This window comes from Sorex araneus, chromosome X (genome assembly GCF_027595985.1).
Source record: "Sorex araneus isolate mSorAra2 chromosome X, mSorAra2.pri, whole genome shotgun sequence".
Taxonomy (NCBI): domain Eukaryota; kingdom Metazoa; phylum Chordata; class Mammalia; order Eulipotyphla; family Soricidae; genus Sorex; species Sorex araneus.
In genome coordinates this window covers 359833145-359857175 of record NC_073313.1, presented here as the reverse complement: position 1 = coordinate 359857175, position 24031 = coordinate 359833145, and the positions used below count along the sequence as shown (strand labels likewise).

General features: G+C 54.8%; 1 protein-coding gene across 5 annotated transcripts in view; it reads left to right on the top strand.

Moving 5' to 3' along the window:
* DTNB (dystrobrevin beta) overlaps positions 1-24031 on the top strand; it is a 242437-nt gene that overhangs the window by 204479 nt on the left and 13927 nt on the right. For all 5 annotated transcript variants that reach the window (XM_055121023.1, XM_055121021.1, XM_055121020.1 and 2 more), the window contains 4 exons: positions 13330-13415; positions 13961-14074; positions 17191-17287; positions 22815-22835. In XM_055121023.1, the coding sequence (XP_054976998.1) occupies positions 13330-13415; positions 13961-14074; positions 17191-17287; positions 22815-22835 (318 nt within the window). The remainder of the gene's footprint in view (positions 1-13329; positions 13416-13960; positions 14075-17190; positions 17288-22814; positions 22836-24031) is intronic.

The following is a 24031-nucleotide window of genomic DNA, read 5'->3' as shown; positions in this document are numbered from 1 at the left end:
CCTCGTCGATGTTGTCAATGATGGCATCTTCCTATATTGCTGCAGTAGTGCCAAAGAGCTCCCCGTTGGTGGTCATTCTGGAAGTTCTCTTCTTAAACTTTGCAGCCCTTTCTCCCCACTCTGTGAAGCAGAATTTCGTACAAAGGAAAACGGTGATCTGATCCCGTTTGGAATTTTGGGACAACAGTTACATCAGTCAGGCAAAACCGTCGATTGAATATGATGTGGTCAATTTCATGGACATGGGAATCTCCCGGTGGACAGTTCCACAACGTAATTCACCACGAAAAGGACCATCTTACTCAAAGTAATTTATAGATGAAAGGCAATCCCCATCAAAATTCCCAGAACTTTTTAAAAAGAATGTAGAACAAATGTATCTAAAATTCCTATGAAACCAGAAAACCCCCAGAGTAGCCAAAATGGTCCTGAGATTTAAAAAAAAAAAAAAAAAAGGCATCCCCAGACTTTCAGCTGTACTGCAGGGCCAGAACAATACTACAGTGGGTTGGGCCTTGTACATGGCAGATTCAATCCCCAGCATTCCACATGGTCCCCCAAACACCACCAGGAGTAATTCCTGAGTGCAGAGACAGGGGTATCCCTGAGCATTGCCGTGTGACCCAAAAAGCTAAAAATGTAAATAAAAATTTTCAAAAAAAAAAACTGGACTACAAAGCTGTAGTGATCAAAACTGTGATACTGGAACAAACGTTGACTTTCAAATTTGTGGAATAAAATTGAGAGCCTAGAGGTAAACCATCAGATGTACGGACAGTTAGATGACATAGGGACTCAGAGCATGTAGCAGAACCAGGAGATCAGTCTTCTCAGCAATTGCTACAGGGGGCGGGGGAGGGAAGGAGGGAGGGAGGAGTGGAGGAAGGAAGGAAGGAAGGAAGGAAGGGAGGGAGGGAAGGAGGGAGGGAGGGAGGGAGGGAGGGAGGAAATCAGTCCACTATCTCACATCATGTACAATGATTAATTCAAAATGAATTAAAGAGGGGGCCAGAGTGATAGTACAGCCGGTAGGGCATTTGCCTTGCGTGCAGCCGACCTGGGTTCGATCCCTGGCATCCCATATGGTCCGCCAGGCACCACCAGGAGTAATTCCTGAGTGTAGAGCCAGGAGTAACCCCTGAGCATCACTGAGTGTAACCCAAAAAGAAAAAAAAATAATTAAAGACTGCAATATCAAGCCTGTTCCTATAAAATTCATTGAGGATAACATAGGCAAGACTCACCACTGGAGACTTCTTTGATTAAAGACTTCAGTGTTTAAGTGCAATCCTTTTGATTGTGTCATGCCAGGCTTTCTTCACTTGCTTGTTTCTCAGCGTGTAAATAAATAGTTTCAACCTAGGTGAAACAGAAAAAAGAAAAAGACTTAAGTCTTATGATACAACTAATTCCATTGGCCAAGAAAAAAAAATAGCGGAAATAAATAAAACTACTTCAAACTAAAAACTCATACCCTGTGGAAGAAATGGGGCTTGAAATGGAAAGACACTCTGCTTGCACTCCATCTGTCAGACAGGGGGCCAATATCTGGGACATATAAAGCCCTTTTAAAACTCAACATCAGACAACCCCATCCAAAAAATGGAAAGGGGCCTGAGTGATAGTAGCGTGCAGGGTGTTTGCCTGGGTTCAATCCCCAACATCCCATATGATCCCCCTAAGACTTACAGGTTTGGGGGCTGGAGCGATAGCACAGCGGGTAGGGCCTTTGCCTTGCACATGGCTGACCCAGGTTCGATTCCCAGCATCCCATATGGTCCCCTGAGCACCCCAGGAGTGATTCCTGAGTGCAGAGCCAGGAATAACCCCTGAGCATCCCTAGGTGTGACCCAAAAAGAAAAAAAAATGAGAGGAGATGAACAGACACTACTCTCAAAGATCCTATAAGGATGGTGAACCAGCATATGAAAAATGGTCTTCATCACTGATTTTTTCAGAGAAATGCAAATCAAAATGACAGCCAGATATCACTGCATACCCGCAAGAATGGTCTATATAGAAAAGCAGAAACAGTACGTGCAGTAAGTGGTGGCAGGGGTGAGGGGCAAAGAACTTCCATTCACTGCCGGTTGCCTGGTCCAGGCTCTGTGGAAAATAGTTTAGAGATGCCTCAAAAAATTAAGAATAGAACTCCCATCGGAATCACTGTCACTATCATCCCGTTGCTCATCGATTTTGCTTGAGCGGGCACCAGTAATGTCTCCATTGTGGAGATTTGTTTTTATTGTTTTTGGCATATTGAATACGCCACCAGGAGCTTGCCAGGCTTCGCCATGCAGGCAGGATACTCTCAGTAGCTTCTCGGGCTCTCCGAGAGGGGCAGAGGAATCGAACCCGGGTCAGCCGAGTGCAAGGCAAACGCCCTACCCGCTGTGCTATCGCTCCAGCCCCCCATCTGAGTAGAACTGAACAGTTCCCAATAGAACTCCAATATGTCCCTCCTGGGAAAACAAAAACTTGACTTCAAAGGCACACCTGGCACACCTGCGCCCATCGCAGCACTATCTACAGTAGCCGCAGTCTGGAAACAACCCAGGTGCCCAGTATCAGCGAGTGATGAAGACGCTTTGGTCCATCTACACAGCGGAAGACTGCGAAGCTGTTAGAAAAGATGAGATCTTACGGTTTGTTGCAACTTGGATGGACTTAGAGGATGTCATGCTAAGTGAGTCAGAGGGGAAAAGACAGATGATCTCGATCATATGCAGAAGACACGAAATGTTTTTAATCCATGCCAAGGATTAAACATCACTCATGGAAGCAGCCCTGAGATACGGTCGGTTGAACTGGGGGGTGGGCAGAGGGAAGGGGGAGGGGCCGTGGCTCGGTGGTGGAGGGTGGGCACGGTGGAGCAGTGCTGCGAGTAGGAAGTGATAATGGTACTATTATTTAAAAAAAAGAGAGAGAACCTTTTAAAAAATGAATATAAAAAAGGAATCTTCTAAGGAAAAATTTAGGAACTTGGGACATGTTTGCCTTGCATGCAGCTGATCTGGCTTTGATCCCCCGAATGGTCCCCCGAGCACTGCCAGGAGTAATTCCTGAATGCTGAGCCAGGAGCAATCCCTGAGCATCGTCGGGTAGGACCCAAAAAAAAAAGAAGAGGAGGAGAAGGAGGAGGAGGAGGAGGACAAGAACTTAGAAAAAAAGTTCAAAACAGGAAAAATAACCGTTTTCAAATGTTATTGACATTAAAGGCATCAGAGACAATGGATAAATTTGACAAAGCCTATTGAAGACGGAAAACACATTGCTAAGAGAAACAGAAGAAAAGCAGATGAGGGCCGGAGAGACGGTGCGGGGCACTTGTCTTGCATCCCACTAATGACCAGGCCTGAAGCCCTGGACCGCATTTGGGGTGTCCTTGCAGCTGGCCCCAGTGAGGCTCCCAGCACCACACCCCCCACCCCTAATGCAAAGAGTGATCCCTGAAGTCCTGAGCACTGCTAGGTATGGCCCGAAACTATTGAGTTTTTCTTTGTGTGTGTGTGTGCTAAAAGACACATATCTTTAATGTACTGGATTAACCAAACCATGCAAAGCTAAAAGGAGAAATAGAGATTTTTGAAGGTGGCCATGAAGTTCATGCTGGGGAATATCATACTGCACTCCATGCCCGTCATCCTTCTGGCGCTCCTGCCTCTTCTGCGCGGTTCTTCTGAGAAAATACGCCTGAGAGCGAGTAAGGAGCCAGCCCACGGACTCTGAGTGTGTCGATGCCCCGGCTGGGCTGAGCCGTCGTCACCGGCTGAGATTTGCCCCCTGGACATTATGGCTGAGCGGCAGAAGCCCCCTTGACAGAGCGGGATCGGAGCTGTGACCCTTGACTGCCCCCACAGAAAGGCCGCAAAAGCTGGGGATCTCCCGCAAAAGCTGGGAGACTGTGTGTCTACAGCACAGAGAATGAGGCTGGCGCCAACCTGGCTGTACAAGTAGGCGGGTCCTTGGGGACCGTACTCCACGCTCGGCCAAGGAGTGGGTAACAGCCTGTCCTCACCTCCTTACTGAGAGACAGAATCAGAAAAGCTGTCAGTGGAGAATCCAGCTTCATTCCTTCCCCCACCCCCTAACCATTTATTCCTTTGGCTTGGTTCGACTTCAGAGTCCCTTCCTGAAGAGCGTAGTATTAGGAGATACATCCGGGTCTACACTCCAGCTCCAAAGCTCAGGAGAAAAAAGCCACAGTACAGCGGCGAGTCTGGGCCGAGCTCCGTGGGGCGAGTTGGACCTCCCTCGTGCCCTCCATCCACGGCACGGCGAGTGGTCCACTTGGAGTGGAAGTGAGAATGTTTCGATGAAAATGACATCATGTGCCCAGTTGGGCAGTTGGTGGGTCTTTTAAATGAAGTAGATTTAAAGCCCCTGCTTAACCCTGCTGACTTTTGCAATACTGTCAATAAAAGCTCCGAGGAACATATTTGTCCCTGGAAAGGAGACGCCCCTTCACTCTGTACAAGATAAGTCTGTTTGCAGCTGATAGTTGCTGGTCCGTGCTGTGGAAACAAGATGTTTTTAGAAGGGTCTCAAGACTCAGGCCTGACCGGATCCCTTTCATCTTCTGTGTATTTTCCAAAATGCGGTTATCTTACGACTCTCGGGAGGGGAGGGTTTTTCTGGACGGGGTTTCTGTTCAACACAAGACTTCTAATCCTCTAATCTCTGGCTGATACAAGTGCTTTGCATAAAGTGGGTGTAGCGCTCAGAAGAATGTATTTATAGCCTGCCAGATAGGCTCTGTATTGATTTTATTTTCAGAAACCCTCTCCCACAAAGAAAGACCATTAACTCGTTTCTCTCGGCCACAGGCGCCCCGCTGTGTGGGCGGGGGAGCCCCTGCACCTGCCTTGGTGGGAAGGGACCTGAGGGCCCCCCACCCCCCATCAAGAATCATAAGTGTTCAGACGCGCCAGCAGGGCCCCGTGAGTCTCCCGAGGTGCCTGGACTCCTTTGGGGCAAAGCTACAGTGCATGGTCCGCCATTGTCATCTCAGCGGCCACTCACGGGTTCTTCCCTGCGTTTGAGGCCACACATCTGTGAATTTGGGGCAGGGGTGGGGAGTGCTCAGGAGGCCTGAGGGCCCCTGCTGATGCCTCTCTGCCCACTGGGCCAGTGACTCCACACAAGAGCTCTGCGCTGCTGGCTGCACCCCACGATGCCCAGACATTTTAAACCTCACCCTGAGAAACCTGGATCAGTGGGAAAGCCGTCTGTGCTCACACCTCCTAACACGCGCACATTTTCCAGGAGGGTTTTTTGTTCTTGTTCTTTTTTGCTTTTGTTTTTTCCAGGGAGCCCGCCCCATCCCCACCCCCACTCCCATTTCCTCCCCATGTCCCGATCCCATCAGCTGCTCCTCCACACTCCCTTCCAGAAATGTCCACTCTCTCCTGAGACTTAGAGGTGGGCGCGCTCCGTGTGGGCCTCTGCACACACGTGACTCGGGGCTTCCACACACTTGGCTACATATTGTGATCACATGCGGGGCACCGAACAAACGATGTGGGTTCTTGGCATTGCTCTCCAGCACGCTCTCCAGGACCATCGATTTTCATTGAAGAAAGAAAGACTTCTGATTTACAGCCACCCTGGGAAGCCCTTGCCCTAAAAAGCATAATTGAGGCTTTGAGAGGGGCAAGGGAGGGAGGGAGATGAGTGATTAATAATCCGAGGCTCTGCAGCTCGTCGGAGCGAGGAGGCGATGATGTGAGGCATGCCCCTGGAAGGCGGCGAAGACGGAGCGGGCGGCCGACGTGCCGCAGTGCGGGTCCTGCAGCCCGTGTCTCTGCTGTCCATCTCATCTCCGCGCTCACCCTGGAGTTTCCACATATGTCTCCAGCTCCAGAACTGGTAGAGTTCTGCAGAGCGGGCTGCCTCCCGAGGGCCCGGGAAGATGGCAGGAAGGCTCCTTGCCAGAAAGTTGCCTGTACTGGATGCTCAAGCAGAAGCAGAGGGGTCGTTCTCTTGGGAGCCTTTGTTCCCAGATATTAAACCTGTAGGTCTTTTTTTTTTTTTTTTTTGCTCTGTGGGTTGGACTGGAGCAATAGCACAGTGGTAGGGCATTTGCCTTGCATGCAGCCAACCTGGGTTCGATTCCTCTGTCCCGCACGGCAGAGCCTGGCAAGTTCCCCGTGGCATAGTCGATATGCTAAAAACAGTAATAAGTCTCACAATGGAGACGTCACTGGTGCCCGCTCCAGCAAATCGATGAACAGCAGGATGACAGTGACAGACAGTGCTCTTTGGGTGACACCCAGTGATACTCAGGGGTTACTCCTGGCTCTACACTCAGGAATTAGTCCTGGCGGTGCTCGGGGGACCATATGGGATGCTGGGAATCGAACCCAGGTCGGCCACGTGCAAGGCAAATGCCCTACCCGCTGTGCTATCGCTCCAGTCCCTAAACCTGTAAGTCTTAGGACACGGTCCCTAGCATTGTTGTGCCTTCCATTGCTCTGACCTGAACCCATCAACGACGGTGTGGCAGCGGCCCCCATGGCCAGGGGGCCGGGCACCCGGTTCTGTACTGAGTGCTTGGCATGCTCTAGGCCACACGTAGCAGTGCTAGGGGGCTGCCCCCCTATTCAGTTCCTTGGCGGTTGCTCCCAGCAGTGCTCAGGGGATCCACGTGGTATCCAAGATCTAACCCTGACCTCCTTTCATGCAAGAAGACCAGTCCAGCCCCACTGTTCAGTCTTGTGAGTGACCATGCATTTTTTTTTTGGCTTTTTGGGTCACACCTGGCAATGCTCAGGGGTCACTCCTGGCTCTGCACTCAGGAATTAACTCCTGGCGGTGCTCGGGGGCCCATGTGGGATGCCCGGGACCAAACCTGGGTCATCCATGTGCAAGGCAAAATGCCCTGCCCGCTGTGTTATCACTCTGGCCCTGCCATGCGTCTTTTAATGCCAAACTCCAGCCAGTTGCTCCTCGGGCAATGTGCTTCTGCTTAGAAATAAGATTAGAAATAAGGGCAGTCATTTCTCAAAGCCCCGGGCAGAGGGGACCCCCAGCTGGGTTCTTCTTACAGTGCACCTAATTCAAGACCGGGCTTCCTCGAAGGGCCCACCGGAAGTTCCTACTGCTCGGAGCTCAGGGGGTCAGTGAGCCGAAGTGTCGCTGGTCCTGTTGCATAGGAATCAGGACCTGGGAACCCACTTACTTGTCTTGGGTTTCCGGGTCCCGGGGGAGAGTTCTTCCACAGGCTTGTCCAGTGTCCCAATCGTGATCAATAGAAGGCCTTTCGTATCTATAGTTTTTTTTTGTTTCTTTTTGTTTTTCTTTTTGGGTCACACCCGGCGATGCACAGGGGTTACTCCTGGCCCATGCACTCAGGAATTACTCCTGGCAGTGCTCAGGGGACCATCTGGGATGCTGGAAATCGAACCTGGGTCAGCCTCATGCAAGGCAAACGCCCTACCCGCTGTGCTATCGCTCCAGCCCCAAAGGCCTTTCATGTCTAAATCAGAGATCCGTTCATGAAAAAGCTTGTTTCACATCTTTTGAATCTGCTTTTTAATTATGTTGGGCTGAGGGCCGGAGCAATAATACAACAGGTAAGGCACAGAGCCTTGCACGCTCCGGGTTCGATCCCCAGCATCCATATGGTCCCCCACGCACTACTAGGAGTGATTCCTGAGTGCAGAGCCAGGAGTAACCCCTGAGCATCGTTGGGTGTGACCCAAAAAGCAAAAAGAAGACCTGTGAAAATTTCGACATCTCACCATGGGGATATTAAGCCCTTGTCGGAGGGTTTACTTAGCTGTTGTTGCGAGTTGAGCTTCTGTGTTTAATGTTTTTGTGAGTCAAGATTGGTTGGCTTCCACGTTACATTCCCAGCCAATCTGGTGTGCTAAAACTGGGAAGTCAGTATTGTAGAGTTTGAGGATACTGCTCCAGAAAATTCAGAATATTTAACGGGGCCGTCTGGCCAGAGGCATGGCAGCAGGTTTGGGGGGCGGCTGTGACTGCCAGAGCTTTGGTAGGGCAGGGGTTGGCCCGCCTCCCTCCCGAGATGGCTCTGGGGGTTGCCGGAAATAGTGTCCAAGAAATTTCTGCAGCTAGTTGATGTCTCCCGAGATTTTTTTATGAGTCTCTGTAACAGGGCCCGTAGACAAGCTTACGTGACAGTGGTGGGGGGACGTGGGCCTGGCCGCCCCTAGTACACTTTTAAGCAGTTTGAGTAGAGGCCCATGGACAGGACTTGTTAGCGTTTCTCTGTGCGTGTGTGGCCAAGGCTCCTTCCTACATGTGGATGTCTGAGTTGTCCCCTCCACGGTCCTTCTCTTCTGGCAGAATGAGAACCACATGCTTTGGCAGGAAGTGCAGAACCTCTTTCTATAATACTGTTCTGTAACGCTCACCTGCCTTCAACTGGTGCACTGACAGTTGTTTTTTTTTTTTTGGGGGGGGGTCACATCGGCAAAACAGGAGTTACTCCTGGCTCTGCATTCATGAATTACTCTTGCAGTACTCAGGGGATCATATGGGATGCTGGGAACAGAACCCGGGTCGGCTGCATGCAAGGCAAACACACTCCCCGCTGTGCTATCGCTCCAGCCCCAGCACTGACAGTTTTTTATTCTAGAAACTCGGTACCTGCTGAGTCCTTCTCAACTCATTCAACTTGGTTTCTCATCCAAAGGACATTTCTCCAGGGCATGGGACCGGGAGGGCCGCTGGTAGGAAGAGGTTAGAGGACATTTGTCGGGCGCCCGAGGTGCCTGTTCAGGCTATGAGTTGAATCCCCGGTGTGGCCACGTGCCCCCACCCTGGGCGTTCTGGTGGCCCTGCCATACCGGGTGTATGTGAGCACCATGGCCGGGAACAGGCACAGGCAGCGTGGCCAGGAAACACGGCCCCCTCTGAGCACTGCAGGAGCCCCCACGCATGACCAAGTGTGTGCGCACACACTGGGCATGCAGGACCTGGCACCTGTTACTCGTGGCAGCTCCCATCCCAGGAGACCATTTTTCTGACGTTCAGTGCATACTCTTACAAACTCAGAATACAGTATTGGAAATTCAGATTCATTGGCCGCTGGCCACCATTTTTTTCTTTGGGTTTTGGGAGAACCCCTACCGGTGAGTCTCTTGCCCACACACCTGGTTGTCTTCACCGGGGCTCCTAGGAGGGGATGGGCTCCAGCTTCCCTCCCCACCCCGAGCAGAGCTCCTGGCGGCTGAAGACTGTGTAAAACACAAAAATAAAAAGAAAGGGCGCGCAGGCGGCGAGGCAGGCGAAGGAAGGAAGAAGGCCAAACTGGTTGCTCGATCGGTTTATTTCATGTCCATCTCCATTCTCCTCTGATTCTCCTCCTACTTCTTTCTCCCCCATCCTACTTCATTCTCTCTCTCTCTGCCTCTCTCCCGGCTCTCGGTCTCTCTCTCGATCTGTGGATCTGGCCCCCGTGGATCTCGCCCCCAACCCACTCTTACAGCCTAGTTAAATCTCCACAGCATGAGGGGGTTGGGGCATACACATAGGTGTGGTCAGCAATAGGGTAAGGCCAAGGGCAGAGTCCCATGAATGTGTTTCTCTTCTCCTCAGCCAGCAAACATATAAGAATTCATAATATTAATTATTTTGTATGGACACAATAAGAGATGCATTAAAGCTTATAGAATTGCTCTCCTGGGGCCATCTCAATCTCAGACTACAGTGCTCAGGCCAGATCAGTCTTTCCTATCCCTGGCAGGGTCCCAGTCTCATAATTACTATTGGATCATGACAGCATTTGTCTATGATCAAGCTCTTAACTTATAGTTAAGAATTAGGCACTTTGGCCAGGCCCATCTCGATGCCAGGGTAGCACATAACTCACCGCTTGCCCTGGATCCTTCCCATCCCACGTCGGGGACCCTACTTTGGGGTGCTAGGAACTGAGGGCAACTGAGGCTTAAGTGGAGAAAGCAGATGCCCAGGAGGGAATAATATTCGAGGCCAATTAAGTCTTAAGTTATAAAAACATAATATTGTCTTCTTGTGTCTATACAAAAAAGACATAGCTTTAAAGTAAATTATTCAAAAGGCATAAAGAGGAGAGAAAGGCAATGTTATAATATTCAGTGTCCTAGGAAGTTCTGACCTTACCAATTAACAGAGTTTGATTAAGGGAAGAGCAGATAAACTGGTAGAAATGGTTACAGATAAACAAAGGAATGGGAGTGACTCGGGAGCACTTTGATGGGTGTGACTGATAAACCTAAGCTCCTAGTGGCAAGGGGGAAAGGACAAACCAATGATATCCAACAGAAGACCACCAGAACCTAGCCACAGCCATGCTCAAGGCCCCTCTCCACACATTCGGACAGGCCTCACGCATGAAGGTACCAGCAGAGGAACCCAGGTGTGTGTAATCTCATCAACGGTCAACATCCAGAGACTTAAAAGCAGGCTCCCAGAAGCTTGAGGCCACGCAATATTTTATAACCTATTTCTCCCTCTGGGAGAAACTTGCAAGCTACTGAAAGTTCCTGCCCACATGGGATAGCCTTGCAAGCTTCCCATGGTGTATTCATATGCTAAAGCCAGTAACAAGCTGGATCTCATTTCCCTGACTCTGAAAGAGCCTCCAATGCGGCATCATTGGGAGGGCCGAGTGGAGAGAGGCTTCTAAAATCTCAGGGATAGGATGAATGGAGAGGTTACTGAGCCCGCTCGAGAAATCGACAATCAATGGGATTTCGTGATCGTATTGTGATTCGTGCGTACTCTTACAAGCTCAGAATACAGTATTGTAAATTCAGATTCATTGGCTGCTGGACACCACTTTTTCCTTTGGGTTTGGGGGGAACCCCTACCGGTGCCTGGGGCCTCCTCCCCTGCTCTTTGCTTTGGAGTCATTTCTTGGCGGTGCTTGGGGGACCTTGTGATTCTGGGGATCGAATCCAGGCCTTCTGCATATAAAGCATGCTACCCCAATCCTTTGGACTATCTGCTCAATAACCCCCCATTTTGGGGGGATGAGGGCTACAGCCAGTTGTGCTCCTGGCTCTGAGCTTAGGAGATAATGCCTGGACATGTTTGCGGGACCATTGGGATGCTGGGGAGCAAATGCAAGGCACGAGAAGGAGGGAGGGAAGGAAGGAGGGAAGGAGGGAGGAAAGGGGAAGGAGGGAGGAAGGGAGAGATGGGAAGGGAACGGAAGGGAAGGGAGAGGAGAGGAGAGGAAGGGAGGGGAGAGGAGTGGAGCTGATTTATCCTGGTTTGATTAGAAAATACCACTTGCATTTCTTGAGATTCTTTGATCTGTAGCAGGAAAAAATATTTCCTTTTTTATCTTGGACCACATCCACCCTGATGAACCAGTACAGGAAATGCACCCGTCTTCCATTTGATTGGCTTCCAGGCCTCCCCACCTTTCCTTTGTCAGTATCCCACTCATCACCGTCACAGTCCTGGTCTCTGCGGTGACCAGGGTTACACACGCGTCTGGCTGTGGCGCTCCCACACTTCACACCAGACGCTGCAGCCCTTGGCGGGGCTTACACACGTGCTCGCTGGCATCACCCTCTGATCCGGTGGCCATGTACATTGTGCGGGTGTCCCTCACCAGGGCCCACACCCATCAGTTGTGGTGCTTACACACAGCGGACTATGGGGATACCCAGGTCACAGAGAGCACAGCCGCCCGGTGCACCCAGGGGCTGTCAGAACCATGGTTGGCACATGTGGCCACACTAGGGTTTGAACTCGTAGCCTGATTGCAGCACAGGCACGTCAAGCCACTGAACTTTCCCTCTGCCAGCTTCTAGATTCCCAGGAAAGGCTAAAAGGGTGGGAAATCTCAGTGGATGTGCAAATCAAAGCCGTCATGATTTTTCCAAAGAAGATGCATACGCAGCCAGTCATGCAGCACCTGGAAGTTCACAGACCGTCAGTCATTAGGAAAACACAGCTCGAATGCACAGCAAGTGTCACGTCAAACACTCTAGCATGGGTGCGACCAGAGGTGGCCGCGTGAGCAGATGCTGGCGAGGCCGCGGGAAGCATGGAGCCCTCCACACAGCTGGCAGTGCCAGTGGGGAATGTGTGCTCGCAGCTGCTCAGAGGCCGTACCATGTGACGGAGGGTCCCCGAGAAGGAACATCTCTGCCCAGAGACACACGCACCACCGCTCAGAACAGCAGTGCCAAAATGAGCCCCTCCGCGGGAACAAGGCCAGCGTCCGCCAGCTGTGACGGGGACACAGACTTCTACAGCGTCGCCATTTCAGGGCGCATTTGTAAGAAGGAAGGAAATTGTGAGACATGCCTCCACCTGGGGGAGCCACAAAAATATTCTGCCGAGAGAAGCCAGACGTGAGAGATGACCTACTTTCTCCTGATTCCGTGGAATTCCCAGCCCAGTCAAACCCACGGGAACAGACGCAGATTCTTTGTCAGGCTAGGGAGAGGGGAGTGAGTGGCCGCAGATGGGAATGGGGGGTCTCTGGGGATGATGGAAATGTTCTGGAATTGGTGATGATCTCAGCCTCGTAAACATGAAAATCACTGAAGTATGCACTTAACAGGTGGTATTTGTTAGAGTTGAAAAACTCAAATGAGGGGCTGGAGCAATAGTACAGCGGGTAGGGTGTTTGCCTTGCACACAACCAATGTGAATTGTATCCCTGATAGTCCTTTGAACGTTCCGGAAGTGATTCCTAAGTGCAGAGCTAGGAGTAACCCCTGAGCACCCCTGGGTGTAACCCAAAGCCAAAAGACAAACAAAAAACCTCAAATGATAACAACTTCACTCCAGTAGAATGGTTAAAACCAAAAAGACAAAAGCCTATGTCCTCTCTCTCCCTTTCTCTCTCTCTCTCTCTCTCTTGCTCGCTCTCTCCCTCTCGCGTGTCTCTGAGTAGCTGTCTTTACATGAAGCTATTTGACTGCGCTAAAAAAAGCCCCCGGTAGGATGGAGGAACTGAGAAGTGTGGCAGTGCATCATGACGAGAGATGTGGGGTCACCCCGGGACTCGGGGATTCTGCCCGCCTCGGGGTCTTCCTCAGGGTGTACCCACAGAAACAACAGCCTTTCGACCAGCCACAGTCTGCCCTGAACCAAAGCGAAGACTGCGTGCTCCGGGTTCCATTTGCATGAACTTTCTAGAAAAGGAACTCCTGTGGGCGGCGAGGGGGGGGGAGGGGCGCAGCATGTTGGCCTGAGAGGATTTTTGTGTTGGTGGAAAAGGGCCCGAAGCAGGCCTGTGGTGAGTGGGGGTGTGGGCGGGCTCCCCGTACCTCAGAAGCCAGCCGTCAGCCCGGGCCCTGGAGAGCGGGGTCCGGGATGTCCTGAAACCGCCCCCCCCTCCGCTTCCTCCTCCAGCCCCGGCCGCCGACCGACTTGAGCTTCAACTTTGATGCCAACAAGCAGCAGCGGCAGCTGATTGCAGAACTGGAAAACAAGAACCGGTGAGAGGCCGGGGAGTGCCCGGGTGGCATCTTCCTCGAGGACTCACTAGCCTGGGGGCCTCCAGATGCTCCCCCCGGCGGGAGATGCGCCAGCCTCGTGCAGGAGGGCCGCCCCCCAAACCCTGAGCCAAACCACAGCCACAGGGTCCCCCCTCTCCGCTCTCACGGAATAAGCCATGTAAACACGTGGAGGCCACACGGCAGCCCGTCTGCACAGAGCCACAGAACCGGGACCGACAAAGAGATGGGCCAGGAGAGCCCAGATCTGTCACCATCTGGCCGGGGGGTGGGGGGGACAGGCACCGGGAGTCCTTTCACCCCCACTCCCCCTCCCCGCCCCCGTACGGCCTGTTCCCTGCCTGGCAGCCCCCCCGTTCCCGAGATGACACTCTCCCGCCCTTGTCAGCCCGGAGGGGCCATTCCTTCCCCATCCCTGGGGACAGCTGGGCTAGAGGGGCTGCGTCAGCATGCCCCCAGGTGAGGGGCCCCACCCAGGCAGCAGGCCGGGACGCGTGCGAGCCCCCCTCTTCTCTCGGCGCCCCTAGGGAGATCCTGCAGGAGATCCAGCGGCTGCGGCTGGAGCACGAACAGGCGTCCCAACCGACCCCCGAGAAGGCCCAGCAGAACCCCACGTTGCTGGCCGAGCTGCGTCTGCTAAGGTGAGGAGGGGGGCGGCAGGGACGGTCTGCCGCCAGCAGAGTTTCCGGTCCAGCAACTCAAACCCAGGGGTGGGGGCGGCGCTGGGCCCCTTTGACCCAGCTTCTCAGTGTCCCACTCAACCCACTTCGGCCCGGGTGTCTGGGTTCCCGCCCCGTTTGGACAGGAGCGGCAGCTCCTGTCCACTGAAGGGCACCCCTGGCACTGCGGGGAGCGGGGGTGCGGCCTGAGACAGCCCCTAAGGCAGGCAGCGGGGGTCTCCCCTTGTCCCGTCCCCGGACACAGACACGGTCTCGAGGGCTGCGAGACCCCAGTCCCAAGGAACAGAGAGAGCAGCTCCTGCCCCTGCTCTGCTGCGCTTTCGGGGGTCTCGCAGGGAAGGGTTCTCCCCAGAGGCGTCAGGGGTTTGGGTTGGCCCCAGAGCCCTTCCGTGGGCCCCAGAGCCCTTCCTTGGCCGCCCTTCCGTGGGCCGGAAGCCCCGGACACCGAGCAGGCCAGTTGCTTCCTGCCCCGCCCCAGGGTGCAGCTGCAGGTCCCGTGTCTGGGCCAGGACGGTCCACACGGGGGATATTTTGTTTGTGCGGGGTGGGGGGCCATTGGTACAGCTGCGGGAGCAGAGATGAACCCCCGGGCCTGAGCCACACCCCGACCCCACGGGTGGTGTTGGGTGAGCTGTTATCGGACTCTGGAGACTAAACCTCCTTTTGGGGTCTTCCTTTGGCCTCTCACTCATGGAGCTGCTCCGCCAGGACCCCCTGTGCCCAGAGACGAGTCGCTTATTCCATAGCTGGCCTGCTGTTGGCGTGCGCACCACCGATAAATGCCCTCCCGGGTGTCCGCGGTGCCCAGGCCGACCCCTGGGGTCCAGTGGCCCCTCCCCTAAGATTCCACTCTCATTTCCGACTGGACCAGAGGCGGGCGGTTAGCACAGCGGCCACGAGACCCGGACTGAGCAGATGCTGCCAAATCAGGTTTACCTCCGAGTTGGCCACTTGCACCCCAGTGCCCGGGTTTCGGAGCATGCGGTAAAGCACCCTGGTCTGCTTATGCCTGTGGCCGAGCATGTGTCCTGGGGCTCGCAGCTCCAGGCTGCGGGGGAGTCCGGGAAGCCAAGAGCCAGGCCAGGGACGGCAGCACAGAGCAGGAACTTTGGCCCAAGTGGGATCTGAAGCCCAGAGTCAGAGTGTCCTTAATCGCAGACACAGCATCCGTGTGGCCACAGGAGAGCGGGCCCGTGTACTCAGCACCCAGCACTCAGTCCGTTTGCTCAGCTAAAGCAAGACTCTTGCACGCTGTCTGGAAACAGCGCCAAGGGGAAGACACCTGACAACAGAACCTGGGGCCCGAGGGAGAGCGCAGTGGGTAGGGCACTTGCCCTGTATGTGATCAACCCAGGTTCAGTCCCCAGCACTGCATATGATCCGCTGACCCCAGCCAGGAGGGATCCCCGAGCACACAGGCAGGACTGAGTCCTCTGCACAGCCAGATGTGGCCCCAAAACCGAAATTTAAAAAATAACCTTTCCAACAAGACGAGGAGGATTTCCTCAGACTGTAGGAACAGAAGTAAATTTTTCAGAATTTCTAACGGTGGAGGAAGTCAGTAAATGTGTCCACATTGCTGCGAGAACCTTCGTCACTGGGTGGACACAGGGGCTAAGGGCCCTCCCGCCCTCCCAGGCCCTGCCAGCGCCCGGCACCCAGAGTTGCGGGAGCCGGAGAACTCCCTGCCGGGCGGGGATCAGAAGTTGAGAGCCTCATCGCAGGACTAGCTTTTCCCTCCGGACTGGTTTTGGGCTTGGTTTTTTTTTTGTTGTTTTTGGGGGGGTTTTTTTGCTTTTTGGGTCACACCTGGTGATGCACAGGGGTTACTCCTGGCTCTGCACTCAGGAATCACTCCTGGCGGTGCTCAGGGGACCATATGGGATGCTGGGAATCGAACCCGGGTCAGCCGCGTGCAAGGCAAACGCCCTACCCGCTGTGCTATTGCTCCAGCCCCTGGTTTTGGGCTTGGGTTTGGGCTTCTTTCGAGGGCCGTGAGGCCTCCTCAGCGGTGCTCGGGTTGCTGAGGCCGCTCCCCGCCTTGCTCGCTCCCGCGCTGCTGTGAACTCGAGCGTTTGGGTCCTGGGCCTGGCCGTGCAGGGCCTGAGCTCCGGCCTTCAAGCCCTCCTCGGCCCTGTTTTCAGAGGTACAGTTGCCTCCCCGTGAGGGACGGGTGTGCAAGGGATGAAGGAGAGTGGTAAGCCGAAGCCCAGACCCCGGTCCTGCTAAATTTCTACTCCTGTTTCCTCACTTTCCCTCCCCCGTGAACCTAACACCCCCCACCACCACCATCGAAATCTGGTTTATCATTTGCCTATTTTCCAAACCATATTCCCACACCGTGCCGTGTTCCTTAGCTCCGTGGCAGTGTTGCGGCGGGTGGTCATCCGGGTCTCCTGTTCCTCTCCAGATCTCCCGTGGCTGCCCCACGCGGGGGCCCAATCCGGGCAGCCCACTGACTCCCACACATGCTGTAACGTTTGACCGCATGCATGCACACATGCGCACAAGCACGGAGGGAGAGAGGAGTGACCCAGCCGGGCTGAAAGGCATTCTCGAAAGCTGAACACGCCAGCGGCTCCTACGGAGCCCGTGGACACGGGCTGGACATGCGGCCAGCACGTCTCTTGGAATCCTTTGGTGGACAAGGACTCCTTGCCCCCAACAAAATTTGTCCTGTGGTTTCATAATCAATTAAGTAACATAGTGTTGGCGCACAGCGTCACGTTGCCTTCTGGGAACTCTAGGAGGGAAGGAGAGGGGCTAGAAGTGGCTAACCCATGGAGCTAGTCACTGAACTCGCAGCTACCACAGTGGCGAAAAGGCGGCGACCCTAGAGAGCACTGTGGAGAGAGGGAGTGGCGTCAACTGATGGCACGGACTGGGTCCTTGGGGAAGAGGGAGTTCTCGGAGCGGCATTCAGGGAGCCGGGGTCTGGTGCTGGAAACGGGCCGAAGGGCAGGCAGCGCCCGCACGCTAGACCCAGGGGCAGGAGCGGGCCCGGAGGCCTCGCCCTTGCCCCGCGCGCTCTCTGAGGCCCCTGAGCCTCCTACCTCACGGCATCGCCTCTCTGACAGGCAGCGGAAAGATGAACTGGAGCAGAGGATGTCGGCGCTGCAGGAGAGCCGGCGGGAGCTGATGGTTCAGCTGGAAGGACTCATGAAGCTGCTGAAGGTAGGAGCGCGCCCTCACCTCCTCTCCTCACCTCCTCTCCTCAACCAGGCCCCCTCACCTCCTCTCCTCACCCAGGCCCCCTCACCTCCTCTCCTCACCTCCTCTCCTCACCCAGGCCCCCTCACCTCCTCTCCTCACTTCCTCTCCTCACCTCCTCTCCTCACCCAGGCCCCTCACCTCCTCTCCTCACCCAGGCCCCCTCACCTCCTCTCCTCACTTCCTCTCCTCACCTCCTCTCCTCACCCAGGCCCCTCACCTCCTCTCCTCACCCAGGCCCTCTCACCTCCTCTCCTCACTCAGGCCCCATCAGCCCAATTGTACAAAAGTAACTGACACTGGAGTAATGCCTTTGCATGGTTCTCACATGAATAAATATGAATAGTTATAAATAGAATATCACTTATAATGATGACTTATAAATGATTATTTCTCAACTCCTCAAAAGCTTTTGTTAAAATAAGATTTCACCTCAATGGCGAATATTCAGTATCCCATTTTGATAAGTGGTAAAGAGGCAAGCCAGCCTAACCAAGAACTCTGTTTGGAGAAATAAGGTAAGTCGCTCCGGGTGGACAAGTTGGTACCTGAGCGAGTCTGAGAGCGCTCGGTCTCGCCTTGTTTCACACCCCAGAGGCCTGGTGCCGAGACGGGCGCTCCCCTGCAGCGTCCTCGGACCCTTTCTGCTGCCATGGGGAGCCACTGACCAGGACTGTCTCGCCGGCCCTGAGGAGGCGTGTTTGCCTAGCAGGACCGGAGCACGGTGGCTGTGGGTTCCCTGGTCTCAGTCCAGACTCTGACCCACCCTGAGTCAGCAGCCTGGGGGCCATCCCAGAATGGGTGGGGACCCCACGCCGGGCTGAAGGGGGACACTCCAAGTCGAGGGAAAGCATGGAAGGAGTGAGTAGGATCATTTAGGAAAACATGCAGAGCACGTGCAAAAGGGGGCAAAGGAAAGAAGAATCGGAGGTAGTGAAGATACCCAGCCCCCGAAGGGACAGGCACCCGGCCGCCGTGGGCACCACAGAGAGAGCGTGGGGGCCGCCTCTCCTCAGAAGGCCAGTGGTGCTAGCAGTGTGGACTTGGAGCCGAGCATCTCTGTCCTCTGCTCTAGGTGTTTGCGCTGGTTTTCACCCAACACGGAAAGAGAGAAAGGGGAAGCCGGGGAGGGAGCAGGAGAGGAGAGAGTGAATCTGAGAGTGGCCGGAACCGTGCCCCTTCCCCGACCACATCCCCAGGCTCCTCCTGAGAACATTTTCTGTGTAAATGGACCTTGTTTAAAGACCACCTTTTGGGGCTGGAGCGATAGCACAGCGGGTAGGGCGTTTGCCTTGTACACGGCCGACCCAGGTTCGATTCCCAGCATCCCATATGGTCCCCTGAGCACCGCCAGGAGTAATTCCTGAGTGCAGAGCCAGGAGTAACCCCTGTGCATCGCCAGGTGTGACCCAAAAAGCAAAAAAAATAAAAAATAAAAAAATAAAGAGCACCTTCTGCGTGCCACCTGGCGCACTCTGTCTGAACCATGGTCCAGTACAGCTCAGAAGGCCAGCGCCCAGCACACACTCTGAGCTCGGGCATGGTGACTGTGGCCTGGCCAGGGCCCTGCCACCGAGGGGCTGGTCAGCCCACCAGAAGGACCGGAACCAAGAAGGGGTGGGCAGACTCCCTTCCTGAGCTGCAATCCAACATTACCCAGACTTAGCTGGGGAAGACGCCCCAGGGGGATTTTTGCAAAAGGTTGAGGCTTATGTAAACCCGAGGGAAGACGGGGACACATTTCGCCGAAGCACCGCGCTCTGCCTCTCCCTGCAGGCCCTGTAGTGTACCAGTGGCCCCTGCATTCAAGGGCCACGGGTGGGAGAACCAGTGCCTGCAGTCCTGTAGCCTGAGCTGCTCATTGGTCAGCTGATGAGTCTCCGCCAGGCCAGACCCAACGGCCTTGGTTTATGGGGGTCCCCTCCCCCTGCTGCCGGATTCTGGAAAGCCTTATCATTTGCCCGTGTGCCAGGCCCGGGCTACAGGGGATGGGGAGGAAGAATTTCCTAACACAAACCAGGAATGTTGTGTTTCTATCTAGCGATGGGAGTTCACAGCTAAACCCCCTGCCTTTCCATCTCGCTTCCGAGAACATCACCTTAATTTGTGGATTGAAGTTGCTCCTCAGAGGTTGTCCATAGGAATCATTTTATTACAATTTCAAAGATGTTTTCCTGCTATTAAAAGTATATTTACCAACCCGGAGTAAAAGTTCCCTCTAGAACCCTCATTTTCATTTCAAAGGACTGCCCTGCTTTTGTTGATGTCTGCTAGAGTTTAACGCTCTCCCCAAACAGCTGTAAGCAGTTAGTCAAATGGACAATCAAGCCACAGGGTGCAGGATGCTCATAAATTAAAAGACACCACACAGTAAATTTCCATTTCACAGTGAGTTCCTTCATTCATGAAATATTGTTTATCTGACCAAGTGATAAAGAAGCATATCCACTAGCTCACCATTGTTTATTCATTCTTTCTGGAAAGAAAAAAAATGCTCTTTTGGAACAGGGCAGGGTACAAGTTAATCAGGCATTTATTTTTACAAATACCGAGTTCATCCTGTCATGTTTAAATATTTGACATACACGCAGGGGTCAATGGGGTCTGTCCCTTGTCAAGTGACGGCTCACCCCAGAGAAGAGGGGACCTTCTGTTTTTTTCCTATGACATAATAGACCGGCACTAAGGACCCGTGTTTGTTTTGGTTTTTTTTTTTTTTTTGCTTTTTGGGTCACACCCAACAATGCTCAGGGGTTACCCCTGACGATGTGGGGGACCATATGGGATGCCGGGGATCAAACTTAAGTTGGCGCGTGCAAGGCAGACACCCTGCCCGCTGTGCTGTTGCTCCGGCCCCAGGACCTGTGTTCTGTCCAGATCTTTTCGTGTTCTGTCTGGACCTTTCCGTACACTTTTCACCCAGACTAATGAGGGTGTGGATAACCTCCGCCTCCGCCTCCTTCTGTTTTGCTTTTTGGGCCTCATACCTCAGGACTGTTTCTGGCTGTGTGTCGGGGTCCTCCTGGGGGTGCTCCAGGCAGCAGGGCATGCCAAGGGTCACCCCCAAGTCCCCTGCCTGCAAAGCCTGTACTCAGCCCGTCGAGCTGTCCCTCCAGCCCGGGACTTCTTACTCAATCTAGATATGGTCGTGTGTCTCGATTTCAGTTTCTTTTTGTTTGTTTTTGTTTGGGGGCCACCCCTGGAGGTGCTCAGGGCTGACTTCTGGCTCAGCACTCAGGGATCACTCCTGGTGGGTTCAGGGGGACCTCACGGGGCACCAAGGATCGAATGCAGGTCAGCTTTGGGCAAGGCAAGCGCCCAACCCGCTCTCCCATCGCTCCGACCCCTCCGTTTCTAAATCTTGTCCCCAGCGTGCATCTGCCTCGCTCGCTTCCGACACGTTTCCCAGATGAGGTCTGCAGTGTGGAGCTTCAGCCTCGCGGGCCGCGGGGCAGAGGGTGGGAGTTTGCGTGCAGGCTGCCCGATGGCCGAGGCCTTGGTCGCCTGGCCAGATCTGCAGCCGGTAGCAGGAGCCTCCGGTGCTCCCCGGCGCCCTGCCACACGTGTCACAGCTGACAGTCCACTGCCCTCACGGCCAGCTCAGGTGACTCCTCACGGGTCAGTGCCGATGGACATGCCGATGAGCAGCCGACGCTGCTGAGGTTCCCCGAGTGTCCCCATCAGGCGGCACCTCCTCAGGGACCCCGAGCCCGAGCCCCCTTTCCCACTCCCCGGTCGGACAGGTGGGAGGACGCCAGGTCCCATGGTGGGAGGGGTAGGCCTGTCCCCCTGCTCCCCATCCTGACCCAACACAGGAGCCCCCACGTCACGTGATGGCTTCATGTCTTCCCATGGCCGGTTCCCAGCAGGTCAAGCAGGCTGTGCCAGCTTGAATTGTCCCCTTCTGAAGTGGCCCATTGCCCCCGACCCAAATCCTGGGGCCTCCAGCACCAAACCCCTAGAAAATCCAGGAGACGGGCAGGTGTCTGAGCGGAGCGGGTGCAGGGCTTAAGACGCTCGCCCTGCACGGGCCAGCTCAGGGCCTGGCCATGGAGAGAGCGAGCTAAGAAGTGATTACTGGCCTCTGGACCGGCTTCCGCCCGTGGGATTTGCCAGTCCTCCCCGCACCAGCTCAGAGTCCCTCGGACACGGGGCGGTAAAACACCTTCTAAGTTGTTTGAGTCTCTGACTGTCCTGCCTGGTAAATGGAAGAAAGGCGTTTTGCTCCCCGGGGAAGCCCGGCTAGGAACGGAGCCCCCAGCCCACCTGCCGAGCTCCTGACCGGAGCTGTGTGCAGAAACACAGGACCAGGCTGGAGCAATAGCACAGCGGGGAGGGCGTTTGCTTTGCACGCGGCCGACCTGGCTTTGATTCCCAGCATCCCATATGGTCCCCCGAGCACCGCCAGGGGGAATTCCTGAGTGCATGAGCCAGGAGGAACCCCTGTGCATGGCCGGGTATGATCCATAAAGAAAAAAAATAATAAAACAGGACCCCCAGCCACCTCCTCGCAGCTGCGCAGACCCTGTGCTGGGCCTGAGAGGAAGCTCTGCTGGGCTTCCCGCGGCTCCCACACTCGCCCAGAGCACCCGTGTGCGGTGAGAGCGGCCGCTCGTGCCCAGCTGCCAGGAGGGCCTGCGTGCAGAGGGGACTCCTCGTGCAGTGCATGCCTGGGAAGCGGCCAGAGTCCCTTCTCAGGGCCTTCCCCCGCAGTGTCCAGTACACTGGGGGCCGGGGGACACAGCGGCTCTCCTGAATCACACAAGCCAGAGGAGAAGGTCTGCTGGTAGGCGGAACCCTGGCTGCCAGAGCACTCCAGAGTGGTCAGAAGGTCTCGGCCCAGGGGCCATCAGAAAGCCGGTCAGGGGCTGGAGCCATCGCCCAGCGGATTGGGCGCCGACCTGCAGGGTTCAGTTCCCAGCATCCCATACGGTCCCCTGAGCACGGCCAGGAGAGATGCCTGAGCTTCACTGGTTGTGGCAATAAAACCAGAACCCCAGGCAGGCCCCACCCTGCACGTTTTGATGCCCTTACTCCCAAGCCCCCAGGTCCTGCTGGGTGTGAGGGCTGTGTGGAGCCCCCTGGGGTTAGCAGATTGGTGTTGGAGGGTGGGGCAGGGAAGGGGGTGCGCCGTGAGGCGGTGGTTCCCTCCAAGGGTCCCGTGGCTGGGTGTGCGTCAAGCACTCTGGCCTCTGGGCCTGCAGGTGAGGAAGGTGGAGCCGCCGGTTCCAGGTTCTTGCTCTGACCGTCAGGACAGCGTTTGAGGAGTGGAAGGCACCGAGCCTGCCGTGGGCCTGTGCAGCAGATGGTGGCTCGGGCCCCGTGGAAGCCCGTGGAAACCCATGGAAGCCCATGGAAACCCATGGAAGCCCACGGGCCTGGCGTGCTCCAGTCTTCCTGTCGTTTCATGCCAGATGTTCGTGGTGACGGGCACTAACTTCTCTCCTTTTTCTCTCTGCCTTTCTCTCTCTCTGCCTTCACCCGCCTCTAGGAGGAAGAGCAAAAGCAGGCAGTAAGTGACCTTCCCAGTCGCGCCTCCTCCCCCTCCTGCATGCTCTTCTCTTCCCCGAGTTTAGAGACGGTCCCTCCCCTCCCCACGCGGGACGGTCTCCGAGAGCTGGCCCTGCCCAGCCGCCTGGCCAGTGGGGCCGTGTGCGCACAGGAGCGCGTGTTCTTGTGTGAACCCAGAGCGTGTTGACCCGCCCCGTTGTGTCTGTGTCGCACGCATGACCCCGGTGCAAGTCCCAGCCCCCTCGGTGGTGGCCTCTCCTGCCCCCGCGCCCCCTGTTGCTCCGAGTCCTGGGCGCTCAGCTCCTGGGTGAGGCGGCCTGCGTCTGAGTGATGCTCGGGACGGCTGTGCACAGAGACAAGTGGGTTTTGTACTGTCGCCAATGACCTTCAGGCTGGAGCAGGCCTCTGGGGGCCCAGATGCCCTTGACCTTCTCCACAGAACCACTCCTGGAATTGACCGCTGCTGCAGTCAGGGAGCACCTCGGGGCCCGAGCTGCAGCTGCACCGGGTTCGGGGGGAGGGGTCTGTGGCGGTTTAGATCTTCCCTGAGAGCCGCTGACTCAGACCTATCAACAATAGTAACATCGTTTATTACCAATATCGTGTGGTATTATATAGTGTACTCAATAGTACCATTTATAATATATGTACCTGTAGCATGTATATAATAGTAATACCCTATAGCGTGGTAGGGTTTTCAGTGCATTTTTTTTCTACATCAGTTAAAATGGATTTTTTGAAGGGGAGTTGCTGAGAGAGGATTTGGGTCACATCAGGCAGTGCTCAGGGCTTACTCTGGCTCTGTGCCCAGGGGTCAGTCCTAGCAGTGGTTGAGGGGACGTTATTCAGTACCAGAAATCAAAATGCTGTTGACTGCATTCAAGGCCAGCGCTTTGACGTCTGTACTACCTCTCCAGCCCTAAAGCAGATTTTCTTGGTTTATTTTTTATTTTCTTTTTTTGGGGAGGCGAGGTGTGGCTCATAAACCAAAAAGAAAGCTGAACAGGGGCTGGAGCGATAGCACAGTGGGTAGAGTGTTTGCCTTGCATGCGACTGACCCGGGTTTGATTCCCAGCATCCCATATGGTCCCCTGAGCATCGCCAGGGCTGGTTCCTGAGTGCAGAGCCAGGCATGACCCCTGTGCATCGCCAGGTGTGACCCAAAAAAGAAAACAACAACAACAAAAAAAAAAACCA